Below are 21,381 nucleotides of genomic sequence, written 5' to 3' on the forward strand. Positions count from 1 at the left end.
TTCCTGGGCTTGGGGAGGCTGGTTTGTTCGTTTCCATTGTGTTGGGCTTGGAGGAAGTCACTGCAAGGCTTTTCTGAGGCCTTTCAGTGGCTGGCATTCAGAAGGTTATGTTCCTCCCAGGCAGCTGCCAGTATGTGAGCATTTGGAGAGTTCCAAAGAAATCGAGTGGTGGAGTTCACAGCCCCTTTGCTTTGGGCCTTGGCGCCCCCAGTGAGTTCCAGTAAAGAGGGAAGAGGAAACAAGTCAGGGAGGCCCTTCCAATTCAGGCGTATTGGTGGGGCCCCTAGTGAAAAAAAACCAGAGCCTGCTTTAATTACAGCCTATTGGTGGGGGAGCCTTTGGTGAGGGTGAAACTGCTGAAATGCTGAACCTTTACACAGAGGTCAGGCTGGGGACCCCCTGCAACACAGGGAGGTGATTAGCAAGGCAGCCCCATTCAGGCTCAGCAGGCCAGAAAAAATAGGAAACTGGCAGCTGGGCTGGGGGTGCCAGAGGAGAGAGCACAAAGGCAGGGCTGCTCAGGAGAGCCGGCTTTTCAGGAGGAGAGAATGGGGGTGCTGAGGACTAAAAGGAACTCTCCCTTTTCAGTGGTGAGATGTCTTGGCTCTTTTCAGCAGGACAAAGATTGCCCCAAAGCTTCCCTTCTAGGGGCTTCCAGAGAAAGCCACAATTGAGATGTCTTGGCCCACTTGAAGGGGCTGGGACCAAGTGCCTGGAGACTCCCTTGACATGAAAGAAGATGAAGAGGGGGGCCGTGGGAAAGGGGCTTCTCTTGGTGAGGATTGGGAGAAGGAACAAGGGTTGAGGAGAGAGTGGGCTTGGCTCGTGAGGCCATAGATTGGGAGCTGGGAAAGGGACCCCCAGAAGTCAGTTCAGCCCCCTGGATTGGAGATGGGGAAGCCGAGATCCAGAGAAGGGACACCCCAGAAGCAGACCTGGGGTTTGAACCCAGATCCTTTGACTCCAAGTGTCGCCATGGTGTGCTGCACCACCATGTTTCCTGGCATGGTCAACAGAGCTCATTGGACGCAAATAGAAGTGGTCCTTAATTTGTCATCTGCTTCTTTTTTTTTAATTTTTGAAAGCCATCTTTGAAGCAATCAAGAGGATTCTAGTTTAGAAAAGGAGCAAAGTGAATTAGTTTTCAAAAGTGTGTTTCCTGAACAAGTTAAGCCAGGCCAGGCCAGGCAGAGCCTTTCTGGTATTTTACTCTAGGGCAAAGGTGGCCGCTACACCTATACAAGGTGTTCCCAAACTCCTAGTGTGGCATTATGTTTATGCACTAAGACTCCTGGGATGCCCTGTATTATCCTTTGTGTACTCCTAAAAGTCTGGAGAGTTGGAGGGGACCTCAAGGACCATCCAGGCCCTGGCTCCGCTCTGGCCACATGCCTATGTATGTTTAAGTTTGCAGAGGGGAAATGTTCCTTCAGCCCCTTCCCAGTCCCTTTTCTGTCCTTTGGGAATGATCGATTCAGGCCTGAGAAATTGATTGTGAGCCTCCTTTTGTCTTCTCCCCAGGGATCTGAACCATAACGAGATTTCGGGCACAATAGAAGACACCAGTGGGGCATTTACGGGACTAGACAGCCTGAACAAGCTGTGAGTATCTCAGCGTTTGAAGTCCCGTTGATCCCCTCATCTGTGGAGAAGTTCCCTTCGCTCCCCTGGAATCTGCCTTTGTTCAGGGCTTGGCCAGAGAATGGCAGACCTCGACATAGATCTTCTTTTGTGGGGGAGAAAATGGAGAACTCTCAGAGCCTGCATCTGCTGGCCTCACCAGTAGCCTTCAATGGGAGCCCCCATGTGTTTGTTACACTGGGACCAAGTTTATTGGTGGAACCATTATGTATTCCGCACACCTGAATTCGTCAAGAGGGTCTCAAGGCCTTTAGGTCATAAATGACTATTTTTAGTCATGAAAACATCATCCAGATTTCTTCAAAGGATTTCTTTTGGCTCAGCCTCAGTTTTTAGGGACGTCTGCATGTATGTGTGAGGGAGTTGGGGATGGTGTAGGGATAGTAAATCTCAGTTCATTTTCTAGAGGCTCATTGGGGCCGGGTGGACTAGCTGGCTTGTCTTTGCCTTGCCCTCATTTTTATATTCCTCTGACGATATGCCATTTATTATCTATATTATTGATTATTTTTACTTTTATTTATTCTGATCTGCCCTGACGATGGAGGGTGACCAAGGGAAGTAAGGACTGGGAGATGAGTTGCCTTTGCTCCTTATCTCCAGTTCTGACAAAAATGTTTGGAAGGTGCAATCACCAGTATTGAACCAGTTTGTGTGGTACAGTCAAGTGAATTTAACCATGAGTTTGAAAGCTCAAAGAAAGTTAATGTGAGTGCTCTTTCAACAGTTAGAGGTAATGAGGGGAAGAGCAAAGAGGCATATTTAGCCTTGAAATAAAGAAAGGTTTCCTAAGAAGCAGTGTTATTCAGAATGGCCATGCCTTTGGTGGTACTGCACTCTTCCCCCCCCACCCCCACCCCCGTTGGGTCATTTTGAGTCGTTTGTTTTATGACCCCTTTTGAGGTTTTCTTGGCAAAGATACTGGAGTGGTTTGCCATTTCCTTCTCCAATTCATTTTACAGATGAAGAAACTGAGGCAAACAGGGTTAAATGACACTTGCCCTGGATCACACAGTGTCTGAGACTGGATTTGAACTTAGGTCTTCCTGACTCTGGGCCCAGCACTCTACCCAGTGTGCCACCTATGCCCTAAGGTTCTTCAATTCTTCAAAGGCTGGGTGACTTTGTTGACTGTGCTATCAGTTGGTCCCCTCAAGCTTTTGTATTTCTTTGAATTAATTATCCCTTTGTTAAAACAGTATTTGTTGAATTTCAATGAACTCTTTCAGAAAACCAAGCAATTTCTGTACTGATTTTGTGAGTGTTAACTGCCCCACAATTGAATAGCTCTAAATGGTAGCTCATCTGGGTCCTGTAGGAGGAGATCATTTGGACCATTTGTTCATAACACATCTTCGTAATGCACTAAGGCTTCTTTTCCTCTCAAGGGCCTTGTAAGGCGTAGGTTGTGCCAGATTTGTCCCCATTTTGCAGATAAAGAAAGTGCTTGGAGGTGAAGCAGTTTGCCTGTGATTATACCCCTAGTAGTACTGCAGACCAGCTGTGCTGACACCAAGTCCAGTCCACTTTCTGCTGTGCTCTTCAATCCCCCATTAATACAGATAACTCCATCTCCACTCTTCTCCCCATTTCTTCCCTACAGACCTGCTAGGCTCCCTTAATTTCTCTTTTAATGGTCTCATCTAGTTTTGTGACTGCACCTGTTGGGGATATCTTCTGGTCTTGACAGGGAGCACATGAAAAACATTCCAGAAAAGTTAGGAATGTCACAGAAAGCCTATCTTTTGGATAGAGTCAGTTCTCGCTTCAGGTAGAAAGTCAGGAAGTCAGGAGGACTCATTTTCTAAAGTCCAAATCCAGCCTCAGACATTCACTAGCTGTGTGACCCTAGGCAAGTCAGTTAACCCTGTTTGCCTCAGTTTCCTCATCTGTCACATGAGCAGGAGAAGGAAATAGCAAACCACTCTAGTATCTCTGCCAAAAAAGCCCCAAATGGGATCACAAGGAGACTGATGTGACTTTAAATTGTTGTAATAGTCAGTAGTAGTTATATGTAATAAGAAAAAGGAAGTGGACACTTCTAATGTTTGCAAAGCACTTTGTAAATATTATCTGATCTGATCCTCACAACAGCCCTGGGAGGTAGATTGTATTCTTATATCCCCATTTTACAGATGAAGATGCTGAGGTAAATGTGCCTGGGGTCAGTGAGTGGCTGAGGCTTCATTCAGTTTCAGGCCTTCCTGCTTCCAGGTCCAGGTCTCTATCCTTTCTGCCGCCTTGTTAGTACTAGTATTACTACAGTCTCTTGTTCTTTTTAACTCATCTTACACTCCTGCCTCCCTAAGCTATCCCACCACCACCCCAACTTCCTTCCCCATAAAAACCACCACTAATAGACTATTTTCCCAAGTAGCCCTGGTGTCAGTCGTGGTACTGAACATGGAAAGACTTCAGAGCATTTTAGGATAGAAAATGGGGTCACTTTTGTGGAGAGCCTTCAGATGAGTGAAGCAGTCGCACTCTGCACAGGAGAACAGGAGGAGAGGATTTGTCTTTGAAAATCCTGAGCATCAGGTGAGGCTAAAAGGGGGCGGGCAGAATGCCCTTTATTGACGGACCTGGGGTTCTTTCCAGGCTTGGCCACCTTTCAAATATTCTTAGAAAGGAAAGACTACAGAATGTCTGAGTAAAGACACAACAGGGGGAAAAAAATCTCACCCTCATTTTTGTAGCTGTTGAACATGGTCATTTTAGAGAATTCTTTCACTTGGACCGTCCTTGGTAGGGGAACAAGCTCATGCCACAGGAGGGCTTTGTTTCCTCCTGCCTGTGGTGCCCACAGGCCCTGCCAGACCTGGCCAGGACAGTAACGTTTGGGTGTCCCTGTGACAGACTGTTTGAACACTTGCTCATGGGCTGTATCATGCCACAGAAATGCATAGTATGAGAGGAGGAAAAGGAGAATGGCCTGGTCACCAAAATAACTGCTCACAGGCTCTCCTTACAGTAAAAGAGTAATTAGTCATGTCTGCCAATGGGTAATGACAAGTGCTTGCCCCGGGGTCCACCAAGGGGAGGAATATTGAATTACAAGTGGGGGGTATGAAGATTTTGGGGGGAGGAGAAAGAGAGGTACAGTGGGGAAAAACAGCCCTCTGTCAGGCTAGAATTCAGTGGTAAATCAGTGTTTTTCAGCTTTGTCTCTATAGAACTGTCTGGATTTAGAGTCTTTCCCTACAGAGGAGGCCATGAGTTTATGCCCTCAGGTCAGTGCCCACAAAGGGGAAGAGAACAGGTTATTCTGCTCCAGGCTACACCAGCGGCAGACTATCTTCCCAGGAGGGAACCTAAGGGCCCACGATTATGTCTACCTAATAATTGGCAAAGATTGGTTTAGCTAAAGCTAAGGCTTTGGGGACCTGGTGATTGGGGTTTTGAATTTCCATTTTGGATGGTGGGAATATCAATAACTGGGGGATCTAAGATGCTTTTAGTGCACACAGTAGGTCTGAGTGACATTGCACCAGAGTCTGTAAGTCCTAATGGCTTCCTTCAATATCCATTTCCTTAGTTGTGAAGCCAAGCCGCCATTCCTCTCCGAGATATCTTGGGGTAGTTTGGAAACCCTTGGGAGACTCTCAGATCCAACCAAAGCCTTGATTATGCATCATGAATAGAAGGGAGAAGAGTGTGTAGACAGCGGAAACCCATACAATCCAGAAAACCACAGCATGGTCTAGGGTTTCAGTTTTTGTCCATTCACCCTTTCCCTGGAATTGTGGACACACTGGAGAACCCGTTGCTCCTTATTTAAGCTCTGCTTATTTCTTTCTCTTCCCTGTATACTTTCTGGTGGAAATAAATAGGACTCTGATCTGCCGGCTGGATAATTTGGAGGGGGGATGTGGGACGTGGGATGTGGGACGTGGGATGTGGGACGTGGGACGTGAACAGTAATTACCTCAGCATGGAGAACCCCTGGGAGTAAACCCCCTACCAGTGGGAGGGCTGCCTGGGGTTTCAGCGACTGGCTTCGGTTCATTCAGCTGTGGCATGTGTCTCACACAGGCCTTGAACAGAATAACCATTCCTTGAGTGACTGGAAATGGTGTTGTCCCCATCAGGAAGAAAAGCTTTCCCTCCATATAAAATGGGCCACTGGAAATAACACAAGTGGAAGAAGTAAAACCTGGCTTAATCCTGGTGTGAGATAAGGTGACCTGTATTTACTGTCCCGTGGGAGCTCATTTTTAAACATTTAGGGAGGATAATTGAGGACAGCTGTGGTGTCAGGAAACCGCCTAGATCCTAAATCAGAAGTCAGCTGGGTTCAACTCCTGGTTCCTCCAAATGCTGGTCACATGATGGTGGGCAAACTATTTCATCTCTGAGCCTCAGTCTTTCCATCTGTAAAATGGTCATGATGCTTGTACTTTTGAATCTTGGGGGATAAGACACCATATACATGTGTGCTACTGCTGTTTTTCTGCAAAGTTGTCAGGGGAAGCAAAGTAGGCTTTCTCCTCTCCCTTAGTCTTGAGAAAATTCCTCAACCTTGCCTGAAAGTTAAGACTTGGAAGGTGCCCATTAGGCATCTTCTAAATGGAGAAGTCAAGAACAGTCATCTTTTTCTGATAATTTCTCCTCTCCTCCTTGCTCCCACCCCTATTTCTCAAGAAAGCTGCGTGATCTAGGCCTGCCTGTGGGGCCAAGGGTTGTAACTTGAAACTCTCCCAAGCCTTGGGGCGCCCTGAATGTGCAGTGGCTGTGGGCACTTCTGGTATTCCATTTTTGGTTAGACTGAATTTCACAAAAAGACAGACCTTCAGAGCTGGAAGGAGCTTTGGGGTCTTCCTAGTCAAAATTCTTGCAGAAAAGGAAAAAACCTTCAGCACAAGTGGGCTTTTGCCTGAAGACCTCTGGAGAAGGCTCACTTTGTCCTTCAGTCAGCCCCCTTCCACTTGCCTCTTGGTGGATTCTCATGACTCCTGCTTCTGCCCTTGGAGGGAACTCTTAGGGACCTTGGCCAGAGAGGCCATGCCCCCACCCCCTTTAGCTTCTCTAGGCTGCTGCCTCTCCTTGCTCTTCCCTTGAAGTGAGCACCAAGTCTTTGTTTTCTCCCTGAGGATCTCCATTACCAGCCATATTTGTGTGACTAACTAAGAGTTGTGATTTCCTCTCCCCACTGGCAGAGAAGGGGCCAGAATGGTCACATGGAGAGTTTGTCTCCTCTGCTGTCCTCGAGGGGTCATTGGAGATGACCTCACGGGGCAGCCAGCCTTTTGGGGCAGGGCAAGGCTGTGATTTTTTAGCTGGTCATCACTTGTAAGTTCTAAGAAAGAGAAAAGAACTGCATTTTGATATGGGGGTGGGGAGAGGTTCTTGGGCTTGGTGCAAGTCGGGTTTCTGTTCCAGGCTCGGATCTTGCCTCTCACTAGGTTTTGTCTCGTTCCCATTTCCCGTTCCGCCCACACACCCCCAGTCGGTTATTTTTTTGGAGAGCAGTTTTCCTTGTGTTCATCTGGGTACTGTCTGTTTGGAAACTGCAGGACTCTGTTTGGAAACAAGATCAAATCCGTGGCCAAGAGAGCATTCTCAGGACTGGAGGGCCTGGAGCACCTGTGAGTACCCGCCATGCGTTGCTGGGTGGAGAGGGCTGCCAAGCAGGGCTGCCCGAGAAGTCTGCTAGCAATTTAATAGTGTCTTTGTAAACTGAGAAGCCAGGCTGTTGGGAGAGGCCAGCTGCTTCCTTCTCGTTATAAGTCAGCTTCAACTTTGCCCTTTATTTGATCGGTGCCAGGAAGGGAGTTTGAGAACATATGGCAAATTAGGGTGCTCTCAATTAAGGGGATTGGTATTGGAATACATAATCTTCTCTCCTCCTCACCTCCCTTCCTAGCCTGAGGATCACACAGGGCTCCTCCCCTGGCCCAGTGTCTGGTACCAGAATGGATAGCTTTATCGGAAAAGAAACCTAAATGTTCTCTCTTGGGCCCTTTGTCTGATCAGTTCTTCCCTCTGCCTCCAAGAAAATAGAGCAGAGCTGAGACGTCATTCTTGTCCCTATTTTTGAAGTGCTTGAGCTTTCTGACCACCTATTTCCTTTTTGTAGCCAGTCTCCTTCAGGAGTTGTTCTGGGAACTCTTAGTTAATGATTTACTGAGGCCTTTCTTTCCCAATAGAATGCAAGGCCGTTGAGGGTGAAGGCTGGTTTTCATTTTTGTCTCTGCACATTCAGTGCCTGGCACCACGCAAAGTACCTTTGCAAATGCTGAGTGAGCCAGCTCCACAAAGACATGTGGGTGACTGCATGGTATTTTTACAGAGCCTACAAGAGTTTAGTAAGCACCTCCATCGGGTCATGGCCCCCTCCCCTTAATTGAAGGTGATACTGATCTGTGCAAAGAAAATTCTGGAAAGAACTGAGCTTTCTTTGGGCCAGTGTGGCATCTTTTTTTTTTTTGTCCTTTTCAGAAACCTTGGAGAAAATGCAATAAGGTCCATCCAGTTTGATGCTTTTGCTAAGATGAAGAATCTTAAAGAGCTGTAAGTGATTTGGAATGCTGTGTGCGTGTGTGCACACACACATGTACACTGTGTTTATGTAAGGGGGAGGGCCTTTGTGGGCTTTGGGAGGAAGGGCAGAGACAGTAAACAGAAAAGTTAAGGTAACAGTTTCAGTATCATTGATTTCCTTTGAATTCTTGTGCATTGGATTCTAGGCCTTTAAAAACCTCCCGCAAAGGGGTCCCTACGTTTTACCAGACAGCCAGAGGGATCCATCCTTCTGTCTCTCTGTCACTCACTCACCCACCCACATGTTAATAATCTCTGTTTTTGCCAGTCGAGTAGTTGATTTAAATGTGTCCCATTTGGAATCATCCAGTAAATGAAGTAATCCATCTTGTATTTGTCTTCATGGATTGAATAAGCTTGCTGCCATACACGGTGAAGATCCCAAGAACCTAGTTTTGTTTTTCTCTTTCTAAAGCAGGGCCCAGGGTGGGGCTGCCATCCCATCTATGGGCAGAGCCTGCTTCTCTTGTACGTGCTCCTGTCTCTTATTTCTCCTTCGGCTTTTTTTTGGATAATGTGAAAGCCCTTTGATTTCATCAGCGTATCATCAGTGGGAGTCACACTGTTTAAAACAGACTCAGCCAGTGGCCACTCTTTGAGTGAATTAATTTTGTATCCAGGACCTTTCAAATGCCATGATGCTAGATATAGCAAAACCAATTTTATTCAGTGATGAATGGAGTGAACCTGGTCCTTGCTGATGTAGTCTGAGTAAAGAATTAATTAGCCTTTTGCCTGTTAGTTCTTTTAAATGCACCAGAGCATTGGATTCCTTCACTTGTTATTGGAACTTTGTAGTCTGTACTGGTGAGGGAAACTTGATCCCCTAGCTAGTCAGCCTGATTACTGAAAGAGTCTTCCTTCTTTCCTTCCTTCCTTCCTTCCTTCCTTCCTTCCTTCCTTCCTTCCTTCCTTCCTTCCTTCCTCCCTCCCTCCCTCCCTCCCTCCCTCCCTCCCTCCCTCCCTCCCTCAAAGGGAGATAATGTCAACATAGCAGAGAACTAGATTTGGAGTGAGAGGACTCGAGGACTCTCTAATCCCTGTGGGCCTCAGTTCTCATATTTATAAAATGCAAGGGGATTGTACCAGATAGCACCTGAGGGCCCCTTCTACTTTAGTTCTGTGATCCCAAGTTTTTGTGGTTTGAAGGTGCATTTTCACTTTCATACTCTTCTCAGTTTGGTCTCTCCAGCAGTGGGGACCATTGGTCATGTTTTGACCTGATTCTGGACCCTAGTCCTATGGCTCTTGTCTGGGATTCCAATCAGACCCTGCATTTCCCCAGCTTAGTGCTGACTCTGGCCTGAAACCAGCCTTCTGGTGGGGATTTAGCCACAAATTCTACTCGTTCATTCCCTCTCCCCTTCCCTCCCCTCTTCCTAGTTGCAGGCAGGTTGTGCTGCCCGCTTAGTCATCCTCTGGGTAAATTTCCACAAGCGATGATTGGAAACACACTTCAAGTTGGAATCAGGAAAATGTATGATTCTAGCCAATGCAGTATTGGAATAGCTGGAGGGCAGACATTTCAAGGCAGTGCTTCTTAGCTGGGAGAATGGTTGGCTGGGCTGCCTTTTCATTTTAAATGATAGGATGGAAAGAATCAGGTCTAGCTTTGGGAAGCCAGCCTTGTTAGGACATGGCTGCCTCTTGGGACAACAGCTTCCTACTTCTTCCCACTGGTTTTTTGGTTTCCACCTGACAGGCTCTGCCAACTTACCTTTCCTCCCTAGGTAACGGACGTTTCCATCTTGGTGACCAGTGCCTTCCTTTTGGGTCCAGTTTCCTCTTGTTGTATCAGAGCATCTCTTATCCAAGGGTCCTTATTGCCCACCATGAGTAGCCTCTTTCCAGATCATCATTTCTTCCAGAGGCAGAGAAGGGGAGGGATCAGCATGGGGAAGTAGAGAAGTCACCTACTGATGAACCAAGGCAACATTGTACAGGTGGCAAGAGCTGCATTTTGCCTCTTTTCCTACTCCTTCTTGTTAGAATTAATATTTACTTTCCCAGACTGAGCAGCCTATTCCTGTAAGTCATAGAATTAAAAATAGTTCTCTCCCCAGATGCGTAGCTGAAGACTCTTCAGGATGGTGGCATGATTTATTTTTGCTCCGCCTGGGATCTCCTTCTTGACTACTTGGGAAAGGCAGTTAAGCTATACATACCCCTTATAGTGTGGAGGATGTGGGGCTGGTCAATTGCCAGCTCTCTGCTTGAATCCATGAAGATGCTTCTTGGGGAACTGAGTTACACCATTGGCTGTATAAGTCTGGTCAAGGAAAGCCAGGCAGATGACCCCTCAGAACAGTCCAAGAACTTTTTAAAAGTTCTGATCCATTATGCTTAGCACTAGCCAATCATAATACAATCTAGGGCAAAGTCCTACAAGAGTTTTGGTTAGCCTTTGTAATATCTCCTTGGGTTTGAAAAAGAAACCTTGACCCATTCTTGAGGCTACATCAGAGGTATCAAGTCTGCAAGGCTCTCCTGTGCCCCTCGAACCAGATTAACATGTAGCTGGAAAATGCTTAACAAAATAAAGAAAAATACAGTACAACATAGATAATAATTAATGGGTGGTTTTCTAGGCCAGTACTACTGGCCTACATGAGCCTGAAGATCATTCTTATTTTTTTAACAATTTTATTTTGCCCCCAGTCACATGTCAAAACAATTTTTAACATTTGTTTTTAAGATTACATTTTAAGTAAGTTTTGAACTCAGACATCAAATGAACCAACTTTTTTTTTAAGTAAGTGAAGGTATTTAAACTACGACAGCAAGGGAGTGAAGTGGGAAGAGAGCTCAACCAAATGGAAATGACTTATCCCTTTTTAAGTCTCTAGTCTGGGGAATGTGTCTGGGCTCTTTGCTGCCCAGTATGACAGTAGATCTCCCACCAGGGCTTGCTGGTTTGTTTTGTTTTAAAGGGGGCCAGAGTGAGAATACAAAAACATTGCTGAATATGAGGACCTTGAGTTAACTGTCGATCTCAGTTATTCATGACTTATTTTCTCCTGAAATGAAAAGGTGAAGGTGAGAAGGAAGGTGAACTGGGGCTGTAGTCAGAAAGCCTACTTGTACTTTCAGAACCCTCTGAAAGGCCACTCTGGCCTTCCTCTGGTGTCCTCACTAGTAGCTTTCCATTGTCCACGAGCCAGCGTGGAGGGCTTCCGAGGGCCCTTCTCTGTCCTCACTGGTGGCTTCTCACTGCCCATGAGCCAGCATGGAGGGCTTCCGAGGGCCCTTCTCTGTCCTCACTGGTGGCTTCTCACTGCCCATGAGCCAGCGTGGAGGGCTTCCAAGGGCCCTTCTCTGTCCTCACTGGTGGCTTCTCACTGCCCATGAGCCAGCGTGGAGGGCTTCCAAGGGCCCTTCTCTGTCCTCACTGGAAGCTTTCCACTGTCCATGAGCCAGCGTGGAGGGTTTTTGAGGGCCTGCAGCAAGCCGATTCACCGGGGCCCTTGATCTGACTTCTTGTCAAGTGACTCTGTGTGAAGGAATGTCTGTTCAGATGGCCATTCTGATTTCTGGTGAAAAATCTCCTTCTCGGTTGCTGAGAAATGGAAAAAGAAAACAGTCACTGTTTTGATTGGATCCATACGAAACCAAGGCTTTGCATTCTCATGCTCCCAGTGCAGTAGCAACTGCTGGGTGCTGTTTACAAAGAACCCAGCTGAATCCCACGGACCTCCAAAATAATGCGGGCGGGTATACAAGGAAATACCCAAACAGGGAGAGGGAGCATGCTGGCCGGGGTTCCATTTTGAAATATTAAAACATTTGTCTTTGCCAAACAGAAAATAAGCGCTGGAGGAAGACACAGAAACTAAGAGAGAGAGAGAGAGAGAGAGAGAAAGAAATAGACCCTCATAGAACTTGTTTCCTCCTTTGTTAGCTGAGTTTGAGATTGATTCTCCTCTTGAATTTTCTCCAGGTCATCTTTTCTCTACTTTACATATAGCACCCATAGCAGTTCCAAGCATCCTTTGAAAATGTAGTCACATATATATCTTATTCATTTTATAATTGTCATCCAAGGATTACTGATAGAGGTCTGGAAGGCACTCCAGGGATCACTTAGTTTTGCCCGGTCATTTTACCTATCAGATAGCTGAGGCACAGGGAAGGGAAAGTTTCTTGCCTGAGGTCTCAAGTTAGCAAATGGCAGATCAGCGATTCCATGCCAAGCCCCTGAGATGGGCCACAGGGTGGAGGTCTTTTGGTTAGAGTTTAGTTTGTTATTCTCTGAAAATCCCCCACCTGCTATGTTAATGATCTTTTGGAAGGATTTGGGGGCAGGGTATTGATAGATGCATCTGAAATGGTTATATGTGTTGAAAATCCCTTCCCCAGGGTTGTCACCTAACCATGATGCATTTTTTTTTCTTTCAGCCACATCAACAGCGATAGTTTCTTGTGTGACTGTCACCTGAAGTGGGTGCCACAGTGGTTAACGGGGAGAGGCCTCCAAACCATGGTTGTGGCCACCTGTGCCCACCCAGAGTCCCTGAAGGGCCAGAGCATTTACTCTGTGCCACCAGAGAGTTTTGTATGTGGTAAGACCATCTTGGTGGCTTGTTGTTCAACTTCTGAGGTCAGGCTTAAGGTCTGAGATGCCAGGGAGCACTTGTCATTCATTCCTGGAGTGATTTGTGGGATTTTAGCAAACCCCGGGCCATGGTTAGAAATTTGTTGCTGGATGTGCTCTATTTCCCACTGAAACCACATACAGGATTGATGGTGCCCTTATTACATGGTCTTTAAGGGGGTGTGATTCACCAGCAGTTATGGGAAGTCACTTAGGAACTTATTAATGCGCTTGGATATGAGGACTTGGCCCCTGTGGAAACTGCTGTGTGGGGTCCCAAAGGTCTTAGGGGATGCTTCTTTTAACCCCTATGGACCAAAGGTTAAATACAGGAAGATGAAGTCTCAGGAGAATGCATCTTTAAATAGATAGAAATTCGTAAACATCATATTTCTATATTCTCAAGCCCTTGTTATTGCCTGGGACAGTCTTACAGATTGACCTTTGGTGGACTGAAATGTGCATTGGTGGCTTTACATTTTTTTTTCCTGGTTTGTTCTGGTTTTTGGAACGTAGCTTTTGCTCTCCTTTTGTCCTGGGATGGCTCTAGACAAGTATGGTTGCAGATGAGCGTAGAGAATCCTGAACAGCTGAACACACACACACGGACACAGACAGACATGCACACACGTAGACACAGACACACCCACACCCACGGACAGACACAGACACAGACACACACACACAGACACCCCCCCCCCCAGACACACACAGACACACCCACGCCCACAAATAGACAGACGCACACACACCCACACATAGACACAGACATGCACACACACACACACACGCACACACACCCAGATTTGTTCGCCTGGTCTCCACAGTCACCATGGCAACCCCCAGAGGGGACTCACCTCAGGTGCTGGCCTTTGCTACAGAGGTTGTGCTCTATAGAAAGTAAACTGGTGAAAATTGGTCGTGCTTATTATTACTTTCTCAATAGAATTCACTTAGTATCATTGACTAGTCTGAAATTAGGTGGAGGAAGTAGTGTGGTGCAGTGGATGGCGCTCTGGATTGGAATCCAAGAGTTGGGTTGTAGTCTCAGTTCTACTTCCCATCCACCTTATCTTCTCTTAAGGCTTCAGGTGCCTCTTCTTCCATGAAGTCTTCCTTGGTGGTCCTCTCCTTGATCAAATTACATTGGATTTGTCCACATCTGTACAATATGTGCTTAGGAGAATGTAAGGGTGTAGAGGCATCTACAGCCAGAATGTAGGATAGGGACCCCACAGTCCCGCAGAGTTTAGTTTCCTCAAATATAATGGGAAGAGGTGAGGCCTCACGGCCCCCCTGTCCCCCCAATGTTGTCACATTCTGTGACATTCTGAGTCTTCTAGAGTTCAGGATTAGTTTGTGATAGCCCCACTGTTCTGGTAAGATGCCCCCAGGTGTAACATGTTCTATTATGGGCCCTACATTTTTAATAAAGAGAGGACGGCTAGTGGGATGGTGAAGGACTTGGACTCTGTGTCCTTTGATTATCATTTGAAGAAACATGATCTCTAACTTCAGAGGGAATTGAGATGTAGCGTCATGGAATGATAAATTTATTCCCAGAAAAGGACATTATGGGCCCTTCCTCTCATTGGACAAATGAAAGATACTGAGTTTTATAGAGGGAAGGTAATTTGCTCAAGGTTGAAAAGGTCATTGGAGACAAAGCCAAGATGGAAATTCAGGACTTGGGAACCTCAGTCCTGAACCCTTTCCATTATACCCTACTCACTGCTTCCCTCTAGGGCTAGACCAGAAGGGAATATTGAAGCCTGATGTGGAATAAAACTTTTTAATAATTAGAACTATGCAGAAGTAGGAGAGGAGGATGATTCAGGATGGGGGAGGCAGTTTCCCTTTAAGCAAAAACTGGATGGATGGCTGCCTGTCAGGAGTTTTGGGGAAGGACTCGGAGGGTTGGGCAGTCTGCCCAGGTGTATGTCATTTGGCTCATTTATTGTCCTTGTTTATTTACATGGTGATCACTGGTGACCCTGAGTGACCACAGACCATGCTGTCTCTTGGCAGATGATTTCCCGAAGCCCCAGATCATCACTCAGCCGGAGACAACCATGGCGGTGGCAGGCAAGGACATCCGCTTCACATGCTCAGCCGCAAGCAGCAGCAGCTCACCGATGACTTTTGCCTGGAAGAAAGACAATGAGGTCCTTCCTAACGCTGACATTGAGAATTTTGCCCATGTACGGGCACAGGGAGGGGAGGTCATGGAGTACACCACCATCCTGCATCTGCGCCAGGTCACCTTCCACCATGAGGGACGGTACCAGTGTGTGATCACTAACCACTTTGGCTCCACCTATTCTCACAAGGCCCGGCTCACAGTGAATGGTGAGGAGAGAGGGCTTCTGCCTCTGCCTTCACACTCGCCCCACCTCTTGGGGCCTCAGGGAAGGGGGAGGATCAGGCACGTGGCAGCCCAGGAAGGTTGGCTTTGGGATCAGAGGACCTGGGTTCAAATCTTGTTTCTGCCACTTCTTACCATGTGTGTTAGGACTGGTTACACAACTTGTCTGGCTCTCCATGACCTTATCTGTAAAATGGGATGAGACTAGATGACCTCTCGCCATCTCTTCTAGGTCTAAATCTGTGATCCTATGATCTTACTGAGCACTGAAGTATTCCTTCATGGAAAACATTCATGCCATCATGGGAGCCACCTAGTTGTGATGAAAAATAACAAGTTCGTGTATCACAAGTTGATTACATGAGGGAATCTTCATTATTTGTAGGAATGTGCTTTGCCTTAATCCCTCTTGGAGATGGCCTTCCCCTTAAGCAGAAGCATCTTCTATCTTCCTTTTCCCATCTCTCTCATACTTGAGATGCTAAGCATTTGTGTATATAACAGGAGGGCTTGGTTACCTCCAAAGTCTTGTGCAATAACTTCCCTTGTCATTGGAACCCTGATCCAGAGATAGGACCAGCATCTGCCACACGAGCTCAGTAACTCAGGCATTTGATAAAGCCTCTCATGGTAGTCTTGTGAGGAAAGAGACATGGCATTAGTTGGTTGGGTGTAGTGCCTGGCACATAGTAAGTGTTTCATAAATGTCTACTGAATGAACTGAAACTCAAGAGTCAGACAGACCCAGGGAGGAGTCAGGGTCTGATGGTTTGGCTTCCACTTGGGAGGGTCTTGCATGCGGTGCTCACCCTCCCCACCAATCTGGGATTGGGGCATTTTTATCAACGACCTGGGTGAACGTTCAGAGAACAGTGGTGGGGATGTAGGTGACACCTTGGTTGATAGGATTCAGAAAGATCTGGACGGGCCAGGACACAAGGATGAACGGAAGATGAATTTAATTAGTTTGGGTAAAGGCTGTCTTGTAGTTGCAGAAGAAGTATCCTTTACATGCTCAGTATGCGAAGCAGGGTTATATGAGAGTTGAAATAAATTTTAAAATATTTTATTTCTTTGCCCTGTGGGTGGGTTGTGGGACAGCAAGCCCATGATTTCGTGGTATGATATGGCTTCCTGGTCAGGCCACTTACGCAGTACTGCGAAAGGCTTTAGGGAGCACACTTTATTAAACATACTGATAACCTGGTAAGGGGAGAGAAGTAGAGACAGTTTCAAAATGTAATGTGATGATCTATGTTTTCTTGTATTTTTTATTTATTTTTGTTAAATATTTCCCAGTTACTCTCTAGCATAAACTGCCCCTGTGTTTGATGCCTCTAATCTAGTTGAACCCTCATTTTACAGATGAGGAAACTGAGGTGAAAGAGGTTGTGACCCACCTGTTGACACATAATTAGTGGCACAGATGGGGTACCTTTGAGATCTTCCAATTTCAAATCATTTGACCTCTGCCTTCCTATTTCTCCCCATCTGTAAAACAGGGATGTGTAATAGCAGATACTCCCTTGGGCTTTGGTGAGGATCAAATAAATGAGAAAATATCTGTAAAGCTCTTTGCCCTGTACCTTGCATATACAGTAAGCACTCAATAAGTGTTTGTTTCTTTGCCCCCTTCCCTATGCCAGGGACTGTAGCATTGAATAGTCCTAGAGGGATGCTGAGCCAAGAAGTGATCTGAAGCTGATTTGGGGGCAAGTCTGAAGGAATGAGGGTGGAGAGGGAACATGCCACTGTGAGGGTGGTTTCTCCACAGAGTGGGAGCCCAGGCAGCATTGGCTGCTGGACAGTCAGACCTTGGTCCACAGCAGGGAAAGGTGAAGCAGCAGCTAGGTGATCACATTGCGGGAATATCTTCAAGATTAGGCAGATTAGCTCAGATGACATAGGAAGGAAGCATCGAAGCATCATAGGACCTTTTTTTTTTTAAATGTGAACAATGTGACGTAAATTTTGTTCTAAAAGGATTTTTCTGGAGCTTTGGTAACATTTCTGGCATGACTGAAACATGTGTCTGTTTTGCAGTGCTGCCTTCCTTCACTAAAATGCCTCATGACATTGCAATCCGGACGGGCACTACCGCACGCCTGGAATGTGCTGCCAGCGGACACCCCAACCCCCAGATCGCCTGGCAGAAGGATGGTGGCACCGACTTCCCCGCTGCCCGGGAGCGTCGCATGCTCGTCATGCCAGACGATGTTGTGTTTTTCATCACTGATGTGAAGATCGATGACATGGGAGTTTATAGTTGCACGGCCCAGAATTCAGCTGGCTCTGTGTCAGCCAATGCCACCCTCACAGTCTTAGGCAAGGCTTTGTATATGTGTGTGTATGGGGGTGTGGGGGGAGACAGGCAGAATAGGATGGTACCATGTGTAAAGAGCACTGACTGGTCAGAGGGCCTGGATTCACATCCCTTCAGATGCTCACCACCTTTACGAGTCAGCCACTGTGCATATCTCCTATTCTGTAAAATGAAGGGGCTACATTTATTGGCCTCTGGGATGTCCTGCAGCTCTAGCCCTATGGTCCTATAAATGTTAATATCCATGAATTAGGCTGAATGAATTAGTTATGACTTTAAGTGCCTTAGCTGACCAGGGTCTAGCTAATTTGTAAAATCTCTGTTGTAGAAACTCCATCCTTAGTGATTCCCTTAGAAGACCGTGTGGCAGCTGTTGGAGAAACTGTGGCTCTTCAGTGCAAAGCACGTGGCAGCCCCTCACCCCGTATCACTTGGCTGAAGGGTAAGCAGCCTGTAAACATCACTGACCGCCACCACTTCACTCCTGGAAACCAGCTGCTGATTATCCAGAGCGTGGTGCTGGAAGATGCTGACAGGTACACATGTGAGATGTCCAATCCCTTGGGGACAGAACGAGCACACAGCCAGGTGAGCGTCTTACCTACACCAGGCTGCAGGAAAGATGGAACCACCGTAGGCATTTTCACCATTGCAGTGGTATGCAGCATCGTGCTGACTTCACTTGTCTGGGTCTGCATCATCTACCAAACCAGGAAGAAGAGTGAGGAATATAGCGTAACCAACACAGGTCAGTTTCCTTGGTGGTCCAGAATGTTTCCTGGTGTCATCCTAAGGCTGAACTAACTTGCTGTAATAAGGCTGGCTGCAGAGGGCTAGAGGGTCCATAGACGGCTTTTCATATAGCGTGGTTTTTAGGTTGTAAGTGTGTTATTTCCATTTTGCACATGTAAGAATCTGAGCCTTAGAAAGGTTGAATGACTTGTACTCAAGGCCAGAATATCAACATATATCTGTTAAGTACCTACTGTGTGTTGGGCACGGTGTTTAATGCTGGATAGTGGGTGACAACGCTTATAGTCAAGCCACGTCTTCAAACTCCCAAGACAAGTCTTGTATCCTCTCAATAGGTTTAAGTCTGTAGTTTTTGAAAAACCTGGATTTTCTTTGACTGTGTGACTTTTTACAGTAAGAGCTCCTTTTCAACCAAGTGGCTGCCTTAAATCCCACCCTGTGCTGCCGTGATGGTATTGTAGCCTCCGCCATAAGTTGGGAAATGAGATAACTCAAGCTTGTTAATATCGTTTGAAGACTGAGCAAGCACAGGTGGCCTCTTGCAATCAGTGCTTAACATTAGTACATACACTCTGGGTCCTCTGTTTGGTTGGCCTCCAGTCCTTTTGTGTCCCTTCCTCTTTGTTAACCATCTTTTCAGACAGTAAAGCCTGAATCAACGACAGGAGCTGTTTACAGTAGTAATTAGGATTTCTAGTTTGTCATTTTCTGTTCTTCTTCCAGATGAAACCATTGTACCCCCTGACGTCCCGAGTTACCTGTCTTCTCAGGGGACGCTCTCAGACAGACAAGAAGCAGTGGTCAGGACGGAGGGGAGCCATCAGGCCAATGGACACATAGAGAATAATGGTATGGCTTCCTGTCTCTCACCCTGTCTTCCTGGGCTGTGTGGTTCTTCAGGGGTGCTGTGGCTACCTGAGCTCTCTTACAGGAAAGGAGACCTCATATTTAGGTGACACACCATATTGTATCAGTAATTTTCAAGTAGCATCAGCAATGACTTCTGCCTTAGAACTTGACCTTGAGAGAGCCAAGACATAGGCAGTTTGGTCAGCACCTTTGATCTCAAGGGAATCTTCTTAGTATTAGTGTCTAGCTGGGCTGGGCTCTCTGACTGGCTTGGTAGTTGGACTTCCACACATATAACAAGCACTTATTAACTGCCTACTGTATACCAGACATAGGGGATACAAATCAAAAGTGAGACAACTGCTGCTATCAAGGGGGCAGGTATAGAATACAATAACAGGCATGGCAGGCTATACATACCATATAAGAATTTTGAAGTGGGAGATACTAAGTTAGAGTTAGGAATGGCATTTCACAGAAGGTCATACTTGAATGTATCTATCTAGGGGCTCCAAGAAATGGAGATGGGGAAGGAGGGCACTCCAGGCATGGGGGACAGTATATACAAAGGCACAGATGTAAGAGACAGTATTTTCTTGGAAGAGCCGATAGGCCTCTTTGGCTGAAACCATTTCATGTTTGCCAAGGCATGATGTGGAATTTCTAGACCAGCATTTCAGTCAGATGCTGGCCTGTACTGGTGTACTTAGGATGGCAGCATCTGAAAATAAGACTTCTCCAAGTGCAGAATGGAGAGTTAGGAGAAGCTGTGAGAGAGGGGTCAGAAATAAAGTGATTTTCCCAAAGTGACGCAGCCAGTTGAATTCAGAACTCAGATCTGATTCTGTCTGGTCTTTATTCCCACAATTCTAGTCGCTGAGATGTGTCCTTAATGTGGATGTATTCATAGCCTTTTCTCATCATCTCCACTCCTGCACTTTGAAATGCCTTCCCCCACACAGAGAAACATCACTTTAACAAAGATTAAAAAAAGGGAACTAGTTAATGTCTAATAGTCTATACCCAGAGTTCCCCTTTCCATTTTCTTCCGTTCATTTTCAAAAGCCACCCAAACTTGAACACTTGTTTTTTGTGACCTTCTGGGCTTAGTAAAAGCAGTAACAAAGGGTTTTCTTACTTAATTTTCCATGTTTACTTTACCCTCAAATTGCCCGCTCTGCAATCTTTCTTATTTTTTCATTCTGCATTTGCCATGATCGTACCTCTTTGGATGCCCCATTAAACTCCTCAAATAGCTTTTGATGAGGCCTGTAAAGGATCGGGCCATTGATGCGACTGCTTCTCGTATTACAGGTGTTTGTCAAAGAGATGCAGGACTGAGTCCAGACGTTGATGGACCTGCTTACAGGCAGCCAAAACTATGCATGGGACACAATAAAGAAGTATGGAAAGTGGCTGATGGAGTATTTAGTCCAGATAAAACAGGTAGAAGATAATATTTCTAACTGAGAAATATAAATTAGATGAAACCCTATGGTGACCATTTCTCTTTCATGAGAATTTATCAGGTGAGAGGCAACAGCAGGATGGTGGAATATCTTGCTGGTCAGATTGTAAGCTCCTTCCTTGATGGCAGGTCTTTCCTTTGCTTCTTTTTGTATCTCCAGCGCTTAGCCACGGTGCCTGGTGCACAGTAGGCTCTTGATGGGTATTGATTATATTATACTGTCCTGCCTTGGACACACATACTGCTGGGCATTTAACCCTGTCAGTCCTCCCTAAAATATACATGGGCTGTAGTCACTGACATTGCTGGAGGGGAGTTCTTTAGATTAATGAAATTGCAAATTCTTTGCTTCTCTTTTTCGAAAGTAGTACACTTGGTGCCTTCTACTTTTGTGGCCATCTGATTCTAGAGCAGTACCCCTGAATGACATGAATGTAGTTTCTAGGAAAAGCAGGGTAATGTAGGGGATAGCTGGCCAGCCTTGAAAAAAGAAAACTTGAATCTGACTTACTGGCTCTAGGATCCAGGGCAAATCCCTCAACCTCTTGGTACCCCAAACAATTCTCCAAGACTCTTGCATTTAGTAGAGGGAGTTGTCTCATCCAGGAGTTGCCTTTACTCCCATTTGGTCTATGTTCTGATCTCTTATGTAAGTGACAAGGGTCCAAATTCAGGGTTTTTTTTTGCCATGCTTTTCATTATGCTTTCTGCACCCAAACTTCCCTAATGTGGACGAGAAATTTGCAGTTACTGCACATTGAATCCTTACCTAGCCCAGGATGGCCATGGTGGGTTCAGAAACAAGCTACTCTCTTTCTTTATCTCTGTGGACTCCAATGGCTTTGTTCCCC

At 46.2% G+C, this 21,381-nt stretch overlaps 2 protein-coding genes across 5 annotated transcripts in view; one reads left to right on the plus strand and one right to left on the minus strand.

Annotated features, from left to right (window-relative positions):
* The window catches only part of LRIG1 (leucine rich repeats and immunoglobulin like domains 1), a 133,142-nt gene that overhangs the window by 109,029 nt on the left and 2,732 nt on the right, over nucleotides 1-21,381 (plus strand). For 3 of the 4 annotated variants that reach the window (XM_072598726.1, XM_072598729.1, XM_072598730.1), the window contains 9 exons: nucleotides 1,522-1,602; nucleotides 7,155-7,226; nucleotides 8,080-8,151; nucleotides 12,577-12,740; nucleotides 14,801-15,121; nucleotides 17,181-17,462; nucleotides 17,789-18,208; nucleotides 18,937-19,062; nucleotides 20,377-20,508. In XM_072598726.1, the coding sequence (XP_072454827.1) occupies nucleotides 1,522-1,602; nucleotides 7,155-7,226; nucleotides 8,080-8,151; nucleotides 12,577-12,740; nucleotides 14,801-15,121; nucleotides 17,181-17,462; nucleotides 17,789-18,208; nucleotides 18,937-19,062; nucleotides 20,377-20,508 (1,670 nt within the window). The remainder of the gene's footprint in view (nucleotides 1-1,521; nucleotides 1,603-7,154; nucleotides 7,227-8,079; nucleotides 8,152-12,576; nucleotides 12,741-14,800; nucleotides 15,122-17,180; nucleotides 17,463-17,788; nucleotides 18,209-18,936; nucleotides 19,063-20,376; nucleotides 20,509-21,381) is intronic. The other variant, XM_072598727.1, reaches the window with a different exon arrangement.
* The window catches only part of SLC25A26 (solute carrier family 25 member 26), a 189,340-nt gene continuing 177,135 nt past the window's right edge, over nucleotides 9,177-21,381 (minus strand). The window contains exon 12 of the transcript XR_011964750.1: nucleotides 9,177-11,737. The gene's annotated coding sequence lies outside the window, so the exon portion shown is untranslated. The remainder of the gene's footprint in view (nucleotides 11,738-21,381) is intronic.

The sequence above is a fragment of the Notamacropus eugenii genome, chromosome 3 (genome assembly GCF_028372415.1).
Source record: "Notamacropus eugenii isolate mMacEug1 chromosome 3, mMacEug1.pri_v2, whole genome shotgun sequence".
Lineage (NCBI taxonomy): Eukaryota > Metazoa > Chordata > Mammalia > Diprotodontia > Macropodidae > Notamacropus > Notamacropus eugenii.